Source organism: Eriocheir sinensis, unplaced genomic scaffold (genome assembly GCF_024679095.1).
Source record: "Eriocheir sinensis breed Jianghai 21 unplaced genomic scaffold, ASM2467909v1 Scaffold787, whole genome shotgun sequence".
NCBI lineage: Eukaryota > Metazoa > Arthropoda > Malacostraca > Decapoda > Varunidae > Eriocheir > Eriocheir sinensis.
In genome coordinates this window covers 61,422-80,000 of record NW_026112150.1, presented here as the reverse complement: position 1 = coordinate 80,000, position 18,579 = coordinate 61,422, and the positions used below count along the sequence as shown (strand labels likewise).

Below are 18,579 nucleotides of genomic sequence, written 5' to 3'. Positions count from 1 at the left end.
TTCTCATTATTTTTTCTGTACTTCATGAGCTTTTCCAATTCTTTTTCTCATATCTCTCCTTTATTTTCTTCTTTTTTTCTAGTTTATATTTCTTCGCTTCTCTTTCACTAACATTTATTTACCTTATTTTCATTTTTCTAGCTTTTCTATTTCTTTTTTTCATATCAGTCTTTTATTTTCTTCTTTTTTTCTAGTTTATTTTTTATTCATGTCTTTTCCCTAACATATTTTGACCTTATTTTCATTTTTTTAGCTTTTTTTTTGTATATCATGATTTTTTCCATTTCTTTCTTTCATTCTTTTCCTATATTTTCTTTCTCTAGTTTATTTTCATCCTTTTGTCTTTTCACTATCATTTTTTTCCTTTTTTTTTATTTTCTCAGTGTTTTTTTATATTTTTTTGGTATATCATGATTTCCTTCCTTTCTTTCTTCCCTGTTTTACCTTTATTGTGTTCTCCCATCTAGTTTATTTTTTTTATTATTTCTTGTATTTCCTGTTTTTGTTATCATGTTTCGCTCCTCCTCTGTTTCGTTTTTATTGTTTTGTTGACGTGTTTGTAATTCGATGTTTTCAGTCTCTCAGTTTTCAATATTTTTCGTTCCCTTCTGCATTTTGTTTTTCTTCCTTTTGTTTTTCTTTCTTTTGTTTTTCTTTCTTTCATTTTTCATCCCTCCCCTTATCTAATATTCTTTTTCCTATCCGGCTTTCGTTTTTCCCTCGTTCGTCGCGTTCGCTATACACAAGAACGTTATTTAAGTATACGTAGACTGGACACACACACACACACACACACACACACACACACACACACACACACACACACACACACAAGCATATTTATAATCCACCATTTCAAAAGAGATTTGTTTGCCTTGTTGTGTATGTGTGTGTGTGTGTGTGTGTGTGTGTGTGCAACTTTAAAAGACATACACATTTATTTTATTTAATGTACACACACATCATTTTTTTTTGTACACACGGAATACATATTTATATACATACAAGGCACTTCATACGTACACGAGAACGAAACTTGGATACATGTGTACGTTTCTCATGTGTGTACGTAATTTATGAACGTATTGATATATATGTGTGTGTATGTGTACGTGGTCATAAATATACATGGCTATATTTCATCTATAAATCGTAGTGTGGTTGAGAGTAACAAATGATAAGAATAGTGTAGTAATATATGTTGTAGTAGTAGTAGTAGTAGTAGTAGTAGTAGTAGTAGTAATGGTGTTGTATTGGCTGTATTTGTGATGGTATTGGTTGCTGAGTTCGGTTTGTAGTAGTAGTAGCAGTAGTAGTAGTAGTAATAGTAGTAGTAGTAGTAGTAGTAGTAGTAGTAGTAGTAGTAGTAGTAGTAATGGGTGTTGTATTGACTGTATTTGTGATCGTATTGGTTGCTGAGTTCGGTTAGTAGTAGTAGTAGTAGTAGCAGCAGTAGGCGTAGTCGTAGTCGTAGTCGTAGTAGTAGTATTGGAAACTTAACCAATATATCTTCTCGTTCACTTAACTTCTTTCACAAGCTTGACACTTTCTCTCTACTTTTTTACTTCAGAACCAACGACTCGGCGCCTTTTCTCCTCGTGTTCGGCTCAGGACCACCAGCACTACGGTATGTGTGTTCATTTCGCTTCGTTAAACATTTTTCGCACCCTGCAGACCGCTTGACCTTCACTTAACGCAACTTTCCTTCTTTTTTACTTTAACTTCTCTGTCTCCATTTTTGTCCCCCTCTTTTTTTTCCTCTCCTAAGTGAATTCCGGGAGGTAATTCACATCAACACGCGAGGAAGTCAAGTCTCGTTGGGGACCAGTTTGTGGCCGGACGAGAAAAAGTTACCGGTAGTTGAGATGCTGAATTTACTCTTTTTTGGTGGACACACACACACACGCACGCACTTACACACACACACACACACACACACACACACACACACACACACACACACACACACACACACACACACACACACACACACATACATATACTCTCTCCCTTTCTCTGTCTATCTATCCATGTCTATCTTTGTATTTATCTATTTATCTATCTATCTATCTATCTATCTATCTATCTATCTATCTCTTACATTCACTAACAAACAAACACAAACAAACACACTTACTCATTTACACACACACACACACACACACACACACACACACACACACACACACACGATTTTTTCTCCTTTTTCCCTTGTTATTTTTTCCTCTTTTTTTTTTTATCCTTCGCATTTCATTGATTTCGCTTCAGCGTTTTGCAAGGAGAGGAGGAAAGCTTTTTGCCCTCTGGAAATATTCTCTTTTTCCCCCTCTTTCCTCTCCTCTTCTTTTCCTTTCCTCTTTTTAGCGTTTTTTTTTTTTTTTTTTACTTTTTCCTTCTTTGCTTTTGCGCCGAGCCGGAGTGTTTTCATTTTTTCTCTTTTTCTTTTTTCGCAACACTTGAAAGCCTCGTTTTGTCATTCATATTCTTTCCTTTGGTTCACTTTTCACCTTTCTTCTTTTTTATTTCGAGTATTTTTCTTTCTTTTTTCTCTCTTCGCTAAAACGTACATACTCTGGAAGTCCTTTTTTGTTTTGTTGATGTGTTGTTGTTGTTTTTGTTTTCTTATTTCTCGTATTTTACTTTCTTTTTTCTCTTCGCTAAAACGTACATACTCTGGAAGTCATTTTTTGTCCTGTCGTTGACGTGTTTTTTTAATCTTTTTTTTTCCCTTTGGTTCAAATTTCACCTTTCTTTTTTTAATTTCTCGTATTTTTCTTTCTTTTTTTCTCTCTTCGCTAAAACGTACATACTCTGGAAGTCCTTTTTTGTCCTGTCGTTGACGTGTTTTTTTAATCTTTTTTTTCCCTTTGGTTCAAATTTCACCTTCTTTTTAATTACGCGTATTTTTCTTTCTTATTTTTCTCTTCGGTAAAACGTACACACTCTGGAAGTCCTTTTTTGTCTTGTCGTCGTTGTTTTTTTTCATTTTTTCTTTATCATCCTTTTCTTCACCTCCTTTTTCTTCTTTGTATCCTGAGTCCAGCGGAAATCTCTCTCTATCGTCTTTCTTTATCTCGTCTACTTCCTGTTCTTCCTCGTTCTCTTCTTCCTTCCTTCGTCCACTACACTACTCTTCTCTCTCTCTCTCTCTCTCTCTCTCTCTCTCTCTCTCTCTCTCTCTCTCTCTCTCTCTCTCCCCCCTCGTCTTCTTCCTCTTCCTCTTGTGTCTCTGCTTCCTCCTTCACCATTGTCTCTTACGTCCATTTTCCATTTTATCTTTTCCTGTAGCTCATCGTCCTTCCTTTCCTACTTCCCTCCTCCTCCTCCTCCTCCTCCTCTTCCTCCTCTTCCTCCTCGTCGTCATCGCTCCATTTTTCTTCTTATTTCTCGTTAGCTTTTCTTCCTCCTTCAGCGTTTCCCGTAACTCATAATATTTTCTTTCTTCCCGTCTCTTATACTGCTTCTTTTTCATCTCCTTCCTTTTCTTCATCGCTCCATTTCATATACTTTTATTTTCTTCGGATTTCCCACAACTATCTTTTTCTCCTCCTAACCTTTTCTGATTCTCCTCCTATTTTCTCTTATCCAGTAATTCATCTGTTCTTTCAATGTTTGTTTTTTGTCATTTTTTCTTCGGATTTCCCACGGCCATCTTTTTCTCCTCCTAACCTTTCCTGATTCTCCTCCTATTTTCTCTTATCCAGTAATTCATCTGTTCTTTCAATGTTTTTTTTTTGTCTTTTTTTCTTCGGCTTTCCAACAACTATCTTTTTCTCCTCCTAACCTTTCCTGATTCTCCTCCTATTTCTCTTATCCAGTAATTCATCTGTTCTTTCAATGTTTTTTTTTTGTCTTTTTTTCTTCGGATTTCCCACAACTATCTTTTTCTCCTTTTAACCTTTTCTGATTCTCCTCCTATTTTCTCTTATCCAGTAATTCATCTGTTCTTTCAATGTTTTTTTATGTCTTTTTTGTCTCCGCATTTCCCGTTAGCCTCGACTTTAAATAATCTTTCCCGTTATTCCTTTTCTCTTTCATCTATTTCATTCACTTGTTTCGCATTTTCTCATCTCCCTCCATTTTATCGGTTTATTTTCATGCATCTCTTTCTCTTTTCCAGTAATTCTTTTTTTCTTCGTATTTCCTGTTAGCTTCGCCTTTATATAATCCTTTCCGTTATTCCTTCTCTTTCATCTATTTCATTCACTTGTTTCGCATTTTCTCATCTCCCTCCATTTTATCGGTTTATTTTCATGCATCTCTTTCTCTTCGTATTTCCCATCACAGTCTTCCTCTTTAACCTTCTCTCTTGTTCATTACCTTTCCTCTTTCCCTGTCACCCGCATTGAATCTCTCTTTATCTCCCTCCTTTTCATTGTTCTTTTCTATTTACACCCTTTTCGTATTTCCCATCACAGTCTTCGCATCTCTCATTATCTCCCTCCTTTTCATTATTCTTTCCTATACACCTTTTTTCTTCGCATTTCTCAGATTCGTTTACTCTTTAAATATTTCCCGTTTTTCCTAATTCTTACTTTCTTTCGGTCACTCGTTTTGCATCTTCATAATCATCCCCATAATTCTTTTTTCATATACCCTCTACTCTTTCCTCTTCTCCAGTTAGTCGTAATGTATCTTCCTCATCTTTCTTTTCATATGCTTTTTCTCCTTGCATATCCCATTACAATCTTTCCCTTTAAACATTTCTCCGTACAAGCTTTCCTTTCTCCCAGTCTTCCTGTAATAGTCACCTAATCTACCCTCTCCCCCACACAAAAAACACTAACACCGTCTAACACCATTGGTCCACACACACACACACACACACACGTAGCCTAGCCAAGGGGACGGAGCAAGGAGTCAGTCAGTTCACGTATCAACGCTAATGGGAGAGCCTGGGCCGTCCCCTGTTAGCGCCACCCTCACTAATAGATGGAAGAGGGCCAGGATAAGGATGCTGGTCCTGAGGTATGCCTGGGAACTTTGGTGAGGGTTGAGTACTCCGCCGCCTGCTCCGTTGGTCTGCATGGCTGCCGGAGTTTCGCCTGTGAGAGGGAGAGAGAATAGGAGGAGTGAGTGAGTGAGTGAGTTTTTGCTTGAGGGAGATGAGAGAGTGATTGAATGATTGACTGACAGAGTGAGTGAGTGAGTGAATGAGTGACTGGTGTGTTTGCCTGTAAGAGTGGTGAGCGAGAGGATGAGTGAGTGATTGAATGATTGATTGACAGAGTGAGTGAATGAGTGAGTGAATGATGTGTTTGCCTGTAAGAGTGGTGAGCGAGAGAATGAGTGAGTGATTGAATGATTGATTGACAGAGTGAGTGAATGAGTGAGTGAATGATGTGTTTGCCTGTAAGAGTGGTGAGTGAGTGAGAGGATGAGTTAGTGGTATGTTAAGGGAGTGTGATGGTGTGAATGATACTGGTTAATGGTAGTGGAAAAGAAAGGCATGGTAGTATTGATGATGGTGGTGATGAGAAAAACCTCGTAATAGTAGTGGTGATAGGTGGTAGTTGGTAATGTGTGTTGGTGGTAGTGGTGGTGGTGGTGTGGTTGATGGTGGTGGGATGCAAATTCTTGTTGTTCTTTTGTGTTATTTGCATTTTCTTGATTGCTTAAGACCACCACGTTTTCTTCCCTCGTTTTTCCCCGTTTTCTTTCTTTTCTTCTCTCATTCCATCCACGGCCTCACTCACAGCTAAACAATCTCTCTCTCTCTCTCTCTCTCTCTCTCTCTCTCTCTCTCTCTCTCTCTCTCTCTCTCTCTCTCTCTCTCTCTCTCTCTCTCTCTCTCTCTCTCTCTCTCTCTCTCTTTCCAATTATAAACACACACACACACACACACACACACACACACACACACACATGTACACACACACACATACATGCACGCACCGTTCAGCACGTGCACGCGCAGGGCGGAGGGCGCGGTGTTGGAGGGCGCGCACGTGTAGTTGCCGGAGTCCCGCGGCCGCGCGTCCTGGATCAGCAGGAAGCCGCGCGTCGTGTTGCCGCGCTCCGTCACCACCGTCACGCCGCCGCGCTCCGACTCGTAGTTCACAACCTGGAGAAAGAGGGGGGGAGGAGCTTAGTGGGGGAGGAGAATGGGGGGTGTCGTGGTGGGGAAGAGAAGGGGGTGATGGGTGAGAAGGGGAAGGAAGGGAATGTGAAGGGGGTTGAGAGAGGGGGTTATAAGAAGCTAAGTGAGGCTGGGAGAGAGGTGTGATAAGGAGAGACAGGAGGAGGCGAGGGATGCTGAGAATTGGAGAGGAGAGAGAGGGGCCAGGTGTGCTGAGGGGAGGGAGGGTCAAGGGGTGCTGAGTGAGGGGGAGGGGGGGGGTAAGGGGGGCCAGGTGTGCTGAGGGAGCCAGACTTACGAGTTGGCAATAACAGAAACAAGAGACTGAATACACGACCTGCATCTGATAACATGCCTCACCCCCCCCCACCCCTACCCCCTTCACTCTCTCTCTCTCTCTCTCTCTCTCTCTCTCTCTCTCTCTCTCTCTCTCTCTCTCTCTCTCTCTCTCTCTCTCTCTCTCTCTCTCTCTCTCTCTCTCTCTCGGAATAAAATAATACGAAAATATTCAAATAGAAGATATGTATTGAGCGAGAGAGAGAGAGAGAGAGAGAATAAAAATTTAACAAGTAAGAGATTAAAAATTCAAACTCGAGATCGCTGGCGAGGGAAACTAGTTATGTAAGTTTCCGAGAAAAGAGAGAGAGAGAGAGAGAGAGAGAGAACAAGAACAAGAACAAGATAGAACCAGAACAAGAACGAGAGAGAACGAAAGCGAAAGGGTGAGAGGAAGAGAGAGGGAGGGAGAGCAGGTGGGCGGTATGGGGAGACAGGACCGTAGGGAGGCGTAAATCAAGGTGTGAGAGGGGAGAGAGACAGGTGTTAATTGGCCAGGTGATGAGGGGGAGGACGGCGGAGAGGCTAGATGAGTCTTGAGGGAGGGAAGGATAAAGATAGGGCGCATAAAAATGATGTATTGGTTTAAAGGGAGATTAAGGAGAGGGAGAAAGAGGTAGATAGGCAAATAGATAGACATATAGGTAGATAGATATGGAGAGAGAGAGAGAGAGAGAGAGAGAGAGAGAGAGAGAGAGGAAACAAGAAGGAAAAGAAAAAAGATGAATTAAAAAAAGGAAAGAAAAAGAAACAAAAGAAAAAGAAAAAGAAGAAAAAGAAAAAGGAAGGAAAAAAAGAGAGAAAAAAACAAAAAAAACAAGAAGATTATGAACAAGGACATGAAGAAGAAGAACAAGAAGAGCAAAAACAACAACAACAAAAATATCAACAACAACAACAACAACAACAGGAACCACTCTCAAAAAGGGGATTAAAATACGGGATTAATCTCCATAAGCCGCAGCAAAAGGTCGTGATTCAACGTTCCGCCTATTCATTATTTATTCACCTGATTATTCGTTTATTTATGAATTTGGGTGTTCGTTTGTTTGTACGTACTTTTGAACCCTATCTAATGCGCTCATGAGTGATTGGAGCTGATGGGATATTCAGTCAGTCAGTCAGTCAATCAGTCATTTAGTTATTTGCCCATCAGTTCGTCCAATAGTCTGTCAGTCAGTTAGTCAGTTTCTCAGTTTATTAGTCAGTTAGCCAGTTTGTCAGTTAGCTAGCTTGTCAGTCAGTTAGTTAGTCAGTCAATCAGTCAGTTAGGTATTTGCCCTTCAGTTCGTCCAATAGTCTGTCAGTCAGTTAGTCAGTTTCTCAGTTTATTAGTCAGTTAACCAGTTTGTCAGTTAGCTAGCTTGTCAATCAGTTAGTCAGTCAGTCAATCAGTCAGTTAGTTACTTGCCCTTCAGTTCGTCCAATAGTCTGTCAGTCAGTTAGTCAGTTTCTCAGTTTATTAGTCAGTTAGCCAGTTTGTCAGTTAGCTAGCTTGTCAATCAGTTAGTCAGTCAGTCATTAAATTAGTCAGTCAGTTAGTTAGTCAGTCAGTTAGTTAGTCAGTCAATCAGTAAGTCAGTCAGTCATTAAATTAGTCAGTCAGTTAGTTAGTCAGTCAATCAGTAAGTCAGTCAGTCATTAAATTAGTCAGTCAGTTAGTTAGTCAGTCAATCAGTTAGTCAGTCAGTCATTAAATTAGTCAGTCAGTTAGTTAGTCAGTCAATCAGTAAGTCAGTCAGTCTTTAAATTAGTCAGTCAGTTAGTTAGTCAGTCAATCAGTAAGTCAGTCAGTCATTTGGTTAATTATTGTTCGTCAGTCAGTTAGGCAGGCAGGCAGTTAGTTAATCTGTCAATCAGTAGTCATATCCATCTACCTACCTACGTAACTTAATCTAACCTAACCTAACCCACTTACCTATTTAAATCAACCAACCTAACCTAATCTAACCTAACCTTACCTAAACAAACCTAACCCAACCTAACCTAACCTAACCTAACCTAACCTAACCTAACCTAACCTAACCTACTTACCTATTTAAATCAACCAACCTAACCTAATCTAACCTAACCTTACCTAACCTTACCTAAACAAACCTAACCCAACCTAACCTAACCTAACTTACCTATCCAATTCAATCTAACCTGACCTAACCCAACCTAACATAACCAACCAACCTACCTACCTACCTACCTCTGTCTAATTACCTGTCTGCCTGTCTCTACCTGCTTTCCTCCTTACCTGTCCAACTCATCCACTCAGTACTTCCCTTGTTTGTCCTCCGCTCGGCTAACATGTGCAGAAATACCGAAGAATTATGCCCTTGTTCCTCCCCTCCCGTGTGTGTGTGTGTGTGTGTGTGTGTGTGTGTGTGTGTGTGTGTGTGTGTGTGTGTGTGTGTGTGTGTGTCGGCGGGAGTTGGTGTCTCATGGTAACTTTTTGGTAACTCTATATTGTTTTCTTGTAGACTTGGTAAGCCAGAACCAAACTTGCTCTCTCTCTCTCTCTCTCTCTCTCTCTCTCTCTCTCTCTCTCTCTCTCTCTCTCTCTCTCTCTCTCTCTCTCTCTCTCTCTCTCTCTCTCAGTTTGGTATTCTGAGAGTGTAAACAGTGCTACACCAACCCCTCCCTCGTCTGTGTGTGTGTGTGTGTGTGTGTGTGTGTGTGTGTGTGTGTGTGTGTGTGTGTGTGTGTGTGTGTGTGTGTGTGTGTGTTCGGTTTTCCCTCCCCTCCCTCGCGTTGTTGGTCTGTTCTGCAAGCTAAGGATCGACAGAGAGAGAGAGAGAGAGAGAGAGAGAGAGAGAGAGAGAGTAATAACAGGCATGAGCAAAAGCAAATTCCTATTCTTCTTTATTTTCTTTCGTCTCGTTTCGCGTCTGTTTCTCTTCTTCATTTTTTCTTTTTTGTCTGAAGTTTCGCCTGATTTTCTTTTCCTTTTTCTTTCTGTCTTGATTTTTTCTTCTCTTTTTCTTTAGCTAGTCAGCGCTGCATGTCATTCTGTACCCTCTTTTTACGACTATCTTTTTCTTTAGTCTTAATTTTCTTCCTTTTTCTACTTTTGTTTAGTCACGGCCTTATCTCAACCTCTTGTGGCCGTATTACAAGTCCAATCCGTGAAGTATCGGGTCCTTACAGAGTTATTCATCCTTAACTCTGTAGGGACCCGAAACTTCTTGGATTGGACTTGTAGTACGGCCCCTAAACCGACCTTTGTAGGGACCCGAAACTTCTTGGATTCGACTTGTAGTACGGCCCCTAAACCGACCTTTGTAGGGACCCGAAACTTCTTGGATTCGACTTGTAATACGGCTTTAGTCTCTTTTTTCGTCCGTTTTCTTTTTTCTTTGTCTTTATTTTTTGTTTTCTTTTTTATTTTTCGCCTTTTTTATCTCTTTTTTTCCTTTTTTTTTCTTTTGTTTTGTCACGGCTGCATCTCTCCCCTAAGTCCTTTTTTTCGTCTTTTTTTTTCTTAACAACCTAACCTAACCTAACCTACCTAACCTAACCTAACTACCTAACTACCTCCCTGTATCTATCTATCTATCTACCTACCTAACTAACTAACTAACTAACTACCTGTCTCAATACCTGTCCGTCTACCTGTCTACCTGTCTCTCTCTACCTGCTTTCCTTCTTACCTGTCCAACTCATACACTCACCCTCTTTAGTCTTTTTTTTTTGTCTTTCTTTTTTTCTGATTTTTTTTCTTTAGTTTAGTTGCCGCTGCATCTCTTTAGTATCTGTATTTGCCCGATTGTTTTTCTTGTTGTCTTAATTTTCTTCTTTTTTTTCTTTGGTCACTCTCTTCTGTCTCTTTTTTCGCCTGTTTTCTTTTTTTGTCTTAATTTTCTTTTGTCTGTCTTTCTTTTTCATTTTTGTCTTAATTTTCTTCCATTTTTCTTTAGTCACTCTCTTTAATCCTCTTTTTCGCCTGTTTTTTTCTTTTTGTCTTAATTTTCTTTTTTTTTATCTTAAGTCACTTTTTTCGTCTCTTTTTTCGCTTGTTTTCTTGTTTTCTTTTTGTCTTAATTTTCTTTTTTTATCTTAAGTCACTTTTTTCGTCTCTTTTTTTCGCTTGTTTTCTTGTTTTCTTTTTGTCTTAATTTTCTTCTTTTTTTCTTTAGTTTAGTCACGGCTGCATCCTTCTCTGTTTAGACGTTTTCTTTTTTTCATTTTTCTCTCAATTTTCTTTTTTTTTTCTTTAGTTTAGTCACGGCTGCATCCTTCTCTGTTTAGACGTTTTCTTTTTTTCATTTTTCTCTCAATTTTCTTCTTTTTCTTCTTTCGTTTAGTCGCCGCTGCATCTCGGCTTCTCAGATACCTTATTAGAAGAGCAAATTGGCCCATAATTAACGGCGGGGGGAGACTAATGGCCTAATTAACAACTGCTAATAGCTGGTAATTAGATAGAGATGAGTTACGGTTTGCATGCCTTCCACTAAACGCTTCACCCCTTAGAAATTTTACCCCCCTTAAAATGCTCCCCTTAAGGCCTATTAGCTTCCGTTCTTTCCTTTCCCTCTTCTTCGCTTCCGTTGTTTTCTTTCTTTCTCTTCGTACCTCTATCTTTTCTTCTTCCCTCCCCTTAGAAATTTTCCTCCCCTTAGAATGCTCCCCTTAAGGCCTATTAGCTTCCGTTCTTTCCTTTTCTTCTCCTTCGCTTCCATTGTTTTCTTTCTTCCTCTTTGTACCTCTATCTTTTCTTCTTCCCTCCGCTTAGAAATTTTCCTCCCCTTAGAATCGTCCCCTTAAAGCCTATTAGCTTCCGTTCTTTCCTTTCCCTCTCCTTCCTTTCCGTTGTTTTCTTTCTTCCTCTTTGTACCTCTATCTTTTCTTCTTCCCTCCGCTTAGAAATTTTCCTCCCCTTAGAATCGTCCCCTTAAAGCCTATTAGCTTCCGTTCTTTCCTTTCCCTCTCCTTCGTTTCCGTTGTTTTATTTATTTCTCCTTGATTACCTCCCTTTTTTTCCTTTTCGCCCCCCTTAGAAATTCCCCCCCCCCCCCTTAGAATACTCCCCTTAAGGCCTATTAGCTTCCTTTCTTTCCTTTCCCTCTCCTTGTACCTCCCTTTAACTTTTTCCTCCTAGTTAGTTAGTTAGTTTCTCTCCTCCCCCTCTATCTCTCCCTTTTCCTTACCCCATTACTTTCCCTTAGATTACTTTCCTTAGGCCAATTAGTTTCCTTTATCTCTGTTTTCATGTTTCCTTTTCTTATTTTCCTATTTTTCTCTCCTCCATCTCTCTCTATCTCTCCCTTTTCCTTACCCATTACTTTGCCTTAGATTACTTTCCTTAGACCCATTAGTTTCCTTTTGTCTCCTCTTTTCCTGTTTCCTTTTTCTTATTTTCCTCTTTTTTTCCTCTTTTCTCCTCCTCTACCTCCCCCTTTTCCTTGCCCATTACTTTCCCTTAGACTACTTTCCTTAGGTCCATTATTTCCCTCTATCTCCTCTGTTTTCGTATTCCCTTTTCTTATTTTCCTCTTTTTTCTCTCCTCCATCTCTCTCTATCTCCCCCTTTTCCTTACCCATTACTTTCCCTTAGATTACTTTCCTTAGCCCAATTAGTTTCCTTTATCTCTGTTTTCATGTTTCCTTTTCTTATCTTCCTCGTTTTTCCTCTTTTCTCCCCCTCTGCCTCTCCCTTTCCCTTACCCATACCCATTACTTTCCCCTATTAACTTTCTTTTTATCCTTTCTTTCTCTCCCAATGTATCTTCCTTTATTTTTTCCTCCTTTCTCCCTTTCCCTCTCTCCCCCCTTGCCCATTACGACCCCTTAGAATACTCCCTCTTAGACCCATTAGCTTCCTTTGTTTCCTCTTTGTTTCCATGTTTCCTCCTCTTGTTTTCCTCCTTTCTCCCTTCTGTCTCTCCCTTCACCTCTCCCTTACCTCCATTACTTTCCCTATTAGCTTCCGGATTTTCCTTTCTCTCTCCTTGTTCTCTTCATCTTTTCTCCTCTTCTCTTCCCTTTCCTCCCTTCTTTCTCTCCCTTCTCTTTAGATTTTTCCTCCCTCAGACCTATTAGCTTCCTTTGTTTCCTCTCTCTCTCCCTTTTTCCTCCCTTTTTTCCTCCGTCCTCTCTTCTCCCTCTCCCTTTTCTATTCCCTTGACCCCTTTAATTCCACTTAGATTACTCCCCTTTGACCTGTTAGCCTCTCTCTCTCTCTCTCTCTCTCTCTCTCTCTCTCTCTCTCTCTCTCTCTCTCTCTCTCTCTCTCTCTCTCTCTCTCTCTCTCTCTCTCTCTCTCTCTCTCTCTCTCTCTCTCTCTCTCTCTCTCTCTCTCTCTCTCTCTCTCTCTCTCTCCTCTCTATCCCATTATTCCTGTTTTCACTTTCCCCTTCTCACATTTATTCCTTTATCCTTCTTTCTTTTCTCCCCTTATCATCTTTTATCTTCACTATCATCATCATCATCATCATTATCATCATCATACATATGTCTACCTGTCCTTCCCTTCCTCCCCTTTCTCTTCTCTTTTTCTCATCATCATCATCATCATCATCATCATCACCTTCACCTATCCCTACCTGTCCTAATGAAGCGGAAATGTGTGAGCCTCGCGCCGCCTCACCTGGGACTCGTTACCTGTGCTCACCTGGCTCTCATTAACTTTCCCGCAGGTACAGAAATCACACGCTAAAACAACATTAAATACCTATGAATACTTTAGATCAGTGTTTCGTGATGTACCTAAGTGTGTATTATTTGTGGGTATACTTGTGTGTGTGTGTATCTGTATGTTTGTGTACCTGGGCAGGGGAAGGAAAAGAGATTGTTTACCTGTTCATTAATTCTTCCACAGGTACAAAATACACGCACACAAAATCCACAGGAACAAAAAAACACAAATAAAACATCAAACACCTGCGAATACCTTAGATTTGTGCTTCGTGGTGTACCTGAGAGCCTAGTATATGTGTGTATGTGTGTGTGTGTGTGTGTGTATTGGTGTCGCCACGTACCTGTCCGTTGTGATACCAGAAGATGTAGGCGGGCGGCTCAGGTGTGTGGCTGACGGTGCAGGTGAGGTTGATGGTGGAGCCGCGGTCCACGTGCATGTCCGGGGCACCCACGATGCTGGCGCGGGGGGCTGCGGGGCGAGAAGGGGCGGGAGGAGGAGGAGGCAGGAGGAGGAGGGGACGGAGAAGGTGGGAGAAGGGACCAATGAAGGAGTTGACGAGGTGTAATTGATATAGTATGAGGAAGGAAAAGGAGAGAAAGGAGGAAGGAAGGGGAGAATGAGGAGGAGATAGCGGCATGTATAGGATATTGAAAGAGTGAGGAAAAGAGGCAGAAGGGAGAAAAGATGGGGAGAAGGGACCGGTGAAAGAGTTGACGAGGTGTAATGGATATAGCATGAGAGGGGAAAAGGATAGAAAGGAGGAAGGAAGAGAAGGAGAAGGAGGTAGCGGTGTGTATAGGATATTAAATGGAGTAAAGAAAAGAGGTAGAAGGAGAAGAAGGAGGAGAAGGATGTGATGGGGTGTATGGAATGATGAAAAATGGTGAGGGGGAAGGTGAAAGAGGGTAGAAGAGAGGGAGAAATAGGAGATAGGGTGTAAGGGATGATAAAGTGGGTAGGAAAGGGTGGAGAGAAAGGGAAGGGAGAAATGGAGATAGGGTGTAAGGGATGATATAAAGGGTAGGAAAGGGTAGAGAGAAAGGGAGGAAAGAGTGCGGGAAAGGGAAGGAAAAGGGACCAAAGGGAGTGACTATTAGTTAAAGAGAATGGAGAGAGCGAATCAATACACACACACATACATACATACATACATACATACATACATACACACATACATACATACATACATACATACATACAAACAAACAAACATACACACACGATTTATCCACTCATTCATTCATCCATCTTTACATACATACATCACGTGATCAGGCTGGTGAACTACATACATACATACATACATACATACATACATACATACATACATAAAATCCATTCATTTCGTTAACCTTTTGCAACGCTATCAAGGCATTCAGCAGTTAATCTCTTTACATTTATTATAAGACCATACACACACACACACACACACACACACACACACACACACACACACACACACCTACATACATAACATTACTTCCTTATTCTTGTCTCAAAACACTTTTTTCTCGCATCTTTTTTTTTTTACCGTAGCCTCCCCTTAACCTCCCTTTCTACCCCCTTCCCTTGCAATCCAGCGCCCCCTTCCTCTCCCCTTTACGCTGCTCTGAGCACCCTTACGCCCGGTTAACCCTCCCTATACACCCTTTCGCTAATTTACACTTCTCCCTCAGTTCCCCCTCGCTGCTTTGAAGAAAATGGGAAGTGGGTTTTCTCTTACCTGTTTTCATGAAGTTATAAGCGAAGAAAAGTACGTAAAAAGAGCGATAAATGTACGTAGAAAAGGACATACTTATTTATTTATATTTTAATGCCCTATTTGATGTGTTTTTTTTTTTTTTTTTTTTTTTTGCGTATAGAAGTATGGAAAAAAATTGTACCTGCCATTTTTCCGGACTTTTTCACGTAATTATATATTTTTTTTACTTAAGGATAGCATACGTTATTAGCATACGTTGTTAGCTGCGCGTGGTCTCAGTGCTCATCTCCGTAGCATTGGCCCTTGAGCATGTTGTGGGTATGTGCAATAAGAGAGAGAGAGAGTGTCACCATATATCATTCTGGATTCTTTCTTCTTATTTTAGTATATTCTTTCTAGCCATCTCTCTCTCTCTCTCTCTCTCTCTCTCTCTCTCTCTCTCTCTCTCTCTTAATTATTTCCCACGTTCTATTTTCCGTCTAATTCGTTTCCCGTTTTCTTCGTTTCTCGTTTTCTTTTTCATTTTCTCTCGAAGGATTTTTTTTTCTTTTCGTATTTTTCTGAGATAATGAGAAGCAAATTAATGTCTCCGCGAACCTTAATGCTTAATGAGAGAGAGAGAGAGAGAGAGAGAGAAGTGATGTATGTCTAATTTATTCCAGGTAGTTTATCATTAAAGTCATTATCATTATTATTATTATTATTATTATCAGTGTTGTATTCATCATCATCATCATCATCATCATCATCATCTGCTTCTCCCGTCCTCCCTTCCTCGTCCTCCTCCTCCCTTCCTCCCCTCCTCCCCTCTTCCTCCTCTTCCTCCTCCTCCTCCTCCCTTCCTCCCCTCCTCCTCTCTTCCTCCTCCTCCTCTTTTCTTCATCACAATCTCTGCAAATAAATCCCGCCAATCGTCTGGTTTTCACGGAAGAAGTAATCGAGAGAAAAGGCGGAGGAGGAGGAGGAGGAGGAGGGGGGATGGATTGGGATATATGAGTCATCCTTCCCTCTTCTCTCCCTTCCTTCTCCCTTCTTACCGTTCACCCTCATCATCTTTCTCATCATCCCATACTCTCTCTCCCTCCCTCCCTCTCCCTCTCTCCCTCACTCTCTCTCCCTCTCTCTCCACATTTTCTCTTTGGTAACTGATCTCTCTGTCCGTATGTGGTTTCTCTATTATCCTCTCAATTTCTATCTCTCCTCCTCCTCCTCCTCCTCCTCCTTCTCTTCCTCCTTCTTCTCTTTCTCCTTCCCTACATATATCTATCTTTATCTATCTCTGTCTATTTATCTATCTCACTATTTTGCTTTTTTTGTCTCTTTCTGTTCCTGCTTTCCTATTTTTTTTTTCAGTGTATTTTTTTTTCGTTTTTCTCAACCTATTTTTTTTTTTTCGTAATCTATTGTCTTGCTTCCTCCCTTCCTTCCTTTCTCCTTTCATTCTGTCCTTCCTTCCTTCATTCATTCATTCATTTATCCTTTCTTTCAGTTTGTCCTTCCTTCCTTCCAACATTCTTTTTTTTTGTTCTTCCTTTCTTTCTTCCTTAATTCCTTTCTTCCTTCCTTCCTTCTTTCCGATATTCTTTTTTTCAATTTGTCCTTCCCTCCTTCCATCCTACCAGCTTTCTTTTTTTTGTTCTTCCTTTCTTCCTTCTTTAATTCTTTCCTTCCTTCCTTCCTTCCTTTCTCTCCTCAGCACTTTCTCTTCACCTTTCTCCTCTCCGCGGTACATTATCTTTTACCTCAATTTCCTTCTCCTTTTATCTTATTTCTTCCAATTCTGATCCCTCTTCTCCTCCTTTTCATCTTTCCTCCACTCCCTTTTATCTCATCTTCCCTCCCTCTCTCCTACCTCCCCATAAGCCTGACCTTCCCTGAGTTCCCTCCTCCACCCACATTTTTCCCCTCCTCCTTCTCCTCCTCCTTGCACTCCTCCTCCCTCCATCTTCCAGGGTGGGATTATGGGCGGAGGGATGTGTGTAGAAAGGAGGACTGAAGGGAATGGCCACAATATGAATAGCATGGTGGGTGAATGTCTTGTTATTACTCTCCTCCCGCTGGGCCAAATATATACTCGCATACACACACAGGGAACACACGCACACATTCACACATGATATACACACATGGCACAGTCTACACACTCAGGTACACACACACACACTCACCGTACACGTCGAGCCGCACGCTGAAGGTGAGAACGGGCCGGCGTGACACCTGGCAGTCGTAGAGGCCGGAGTCGCGTTCCTGGGCGTACCGGAGCTTGAGGATCCAGTCCCGTGAGGCGGCGGCGTGCACGGCCTCGAAGCGCTGGTCCGTTGTGTACGTGTACGTGCCCACCGTTAGGATGTGCAGGTCCCGCCGCCTGATCCACGACACCTGTGTACGTAGGGAAGGTGTGTGTATGAACGTGTGTACCTGTGTAGCTGTGTGTGTACAATTATGTGCGTAGGGAGAGAGGGGGAGAAAGTACCGTGTGGGGAGGAGGGGAGAGGTCATAGGGGAGGAAATGGACTGGGGAGAAGGATTAGTTGATGAGAGAGAGAGAGAGAGAGAGAGAGAGAGAGAGAGAGAGAGAGAAGAGAGAGAACTGAGTGGGGAGGAGGGAAGAGGTCATAGGGGAGGAAATGGACTGGGGAGAAGGATTAGTTGATGAGAGAGAGAGAGAGAGAGAGAGAGAGAGAGAGAGAGAGAGAGAGAGAGAGAGAGAGAGAGAGAGAGAGAGAGAGAGAGAGACCTAAACGTGGAGTGCAATGATAAGGAGGGAGAGAGAAGTGTAAAGTGGAGGGGAGGGAGGAAACTGGGCGTGGCAGAAGCAGGAGGAGGAGGAGGAGGAGGAGGAGGGCGTAAGTAGTAGTGGAGGTAACCATCCCTGAGGTGGAGGTAAAGTGAGAAGAGAGGTGGAGTTAAAAGCAGGAGAGAGAGAGAGAGAGAGAGAGAGAGAGAGAGAGAGAGAGAGAGAGGGAGAGGGAGAATAGTGGCTCATTCAAGGAAACATTAAAAGCAAGAAACAGTGCAATAAACCCAAAGATAGAAATAATTACTCTTGCTCTCACAAAAAAGTAACACAAAAAAACACCAGAAAAGAAAACGAAAGAAAATCAAAAACACCACGTCTTCTGGTTATTTTTTTAGGAGCAGCGAGTAGCGGACTTTTTTTTTATTATTGTTTCCTTTTTTTTGTGCCCTTGAGCTGTCTCCTTTGTTATATAAAAAAAAAAAACACAAACACTCACACACAAACACACCAATAACTTACCTTTCCAATTTCTTTTCATCTTCCCTCCTAATGATCCTCAGCAACACAGGTGGAACTAATCACCCTCATCATGAACACACCTGCGCGATATGACCCCTCCATCCCCTCCCTCCCCTCCACCTCCTCCACGCACAACCCACTTCAAAATAAAAAAAAATAAAAGTCCCCCTTCATTTAGACCCCTCAGGTGAGCCACGGGAGGGAGGATAATTAAGGGCAGGTGCGACCAGGTCTATACTCACTTAAACTCACGATATTCACCTGTGTGGGTTATTAATTAAGAAAGGGTTGGCACGCTATTTCTGTTTTCCTTTTTACTTTTTTCTTTATCCGTTTTCACACGCACTCAACGATCTCCCCCCCCACCCACCCACCCACCCACACACACACACACACGCACCCCTCTGACTCCTCTCCCGTCCCCCCCTCATACGTTGCTTCTAATGATATTCCCCCCCTCCCCTCCCCTCCTCCCGTCGTCTCCAGGTAATTTCCCGGGTTCACCTGTAATTAGGAAGAGACGTGAGCCCACCTGTCCCTTCATATTAAGTGTGCATATATAATGATTCCCTTATAAG

At 41.5% G+C, this 18,579-nt stretch overlaps 1 protein-coding gene and 1 long non-coding RNA gene across 2 annotated transcripts in view; both read right to left on the bottom strand.

The window, feature by feature from the left end:
* Positions 1–4,417, bottom strand: part of LOC126994395 (uncharacterized) — a 5,273-nt gene extending 856 nt beyond the window's left edge. The window contains exons 1-2 of the long non-coding RNA XR_007749096.1: positions 3,670–4,417; positions 1–3,554 (exon numbers count right to left, since the gene is read on the bottom strand). The exon at positions 1–3,554 is cut by the window's left edge and continues 856 nt beyond it. This is a non-coding gene — a long non-coding RNA (uncharacterized LOC126994395). The remainder of the gene's footprint in view (positions 3,555–3,669) is intronic.
* Position 4,418: 1 nt separating this feature from the next.
* LOC126994394 (zwei Ig domain protein zig-8-like) overlaps positions 4,419–18,579 on the bottom strand; it is a 40,519-nt gene continuing 26,358 nt past the window's right edge. Inside the window, exons 3-6 of the mRNA XM_050853703.1 lie at positions 16,911–17,121; positions 13,381–13,508; positions 5,896–6,064; positions 4,419–5,045 (exon numbers count right to left, since the gene is read on the bottom strand). Coding sequence (XP_050709660.1) covers positions 4,870–5,045; positions 5,896–6,064; positions 13,381–13,508; positions 16,911–17,121 — 684 coding nt within the window. The 3' untranslated portion in view covers positions 4,419–4,869. The remainder of the gene's footprint in view (positions 5,046–5,895; positions 6,065–13,380; positions 13,509–16,910; positions 17,122–18,579) is intronic.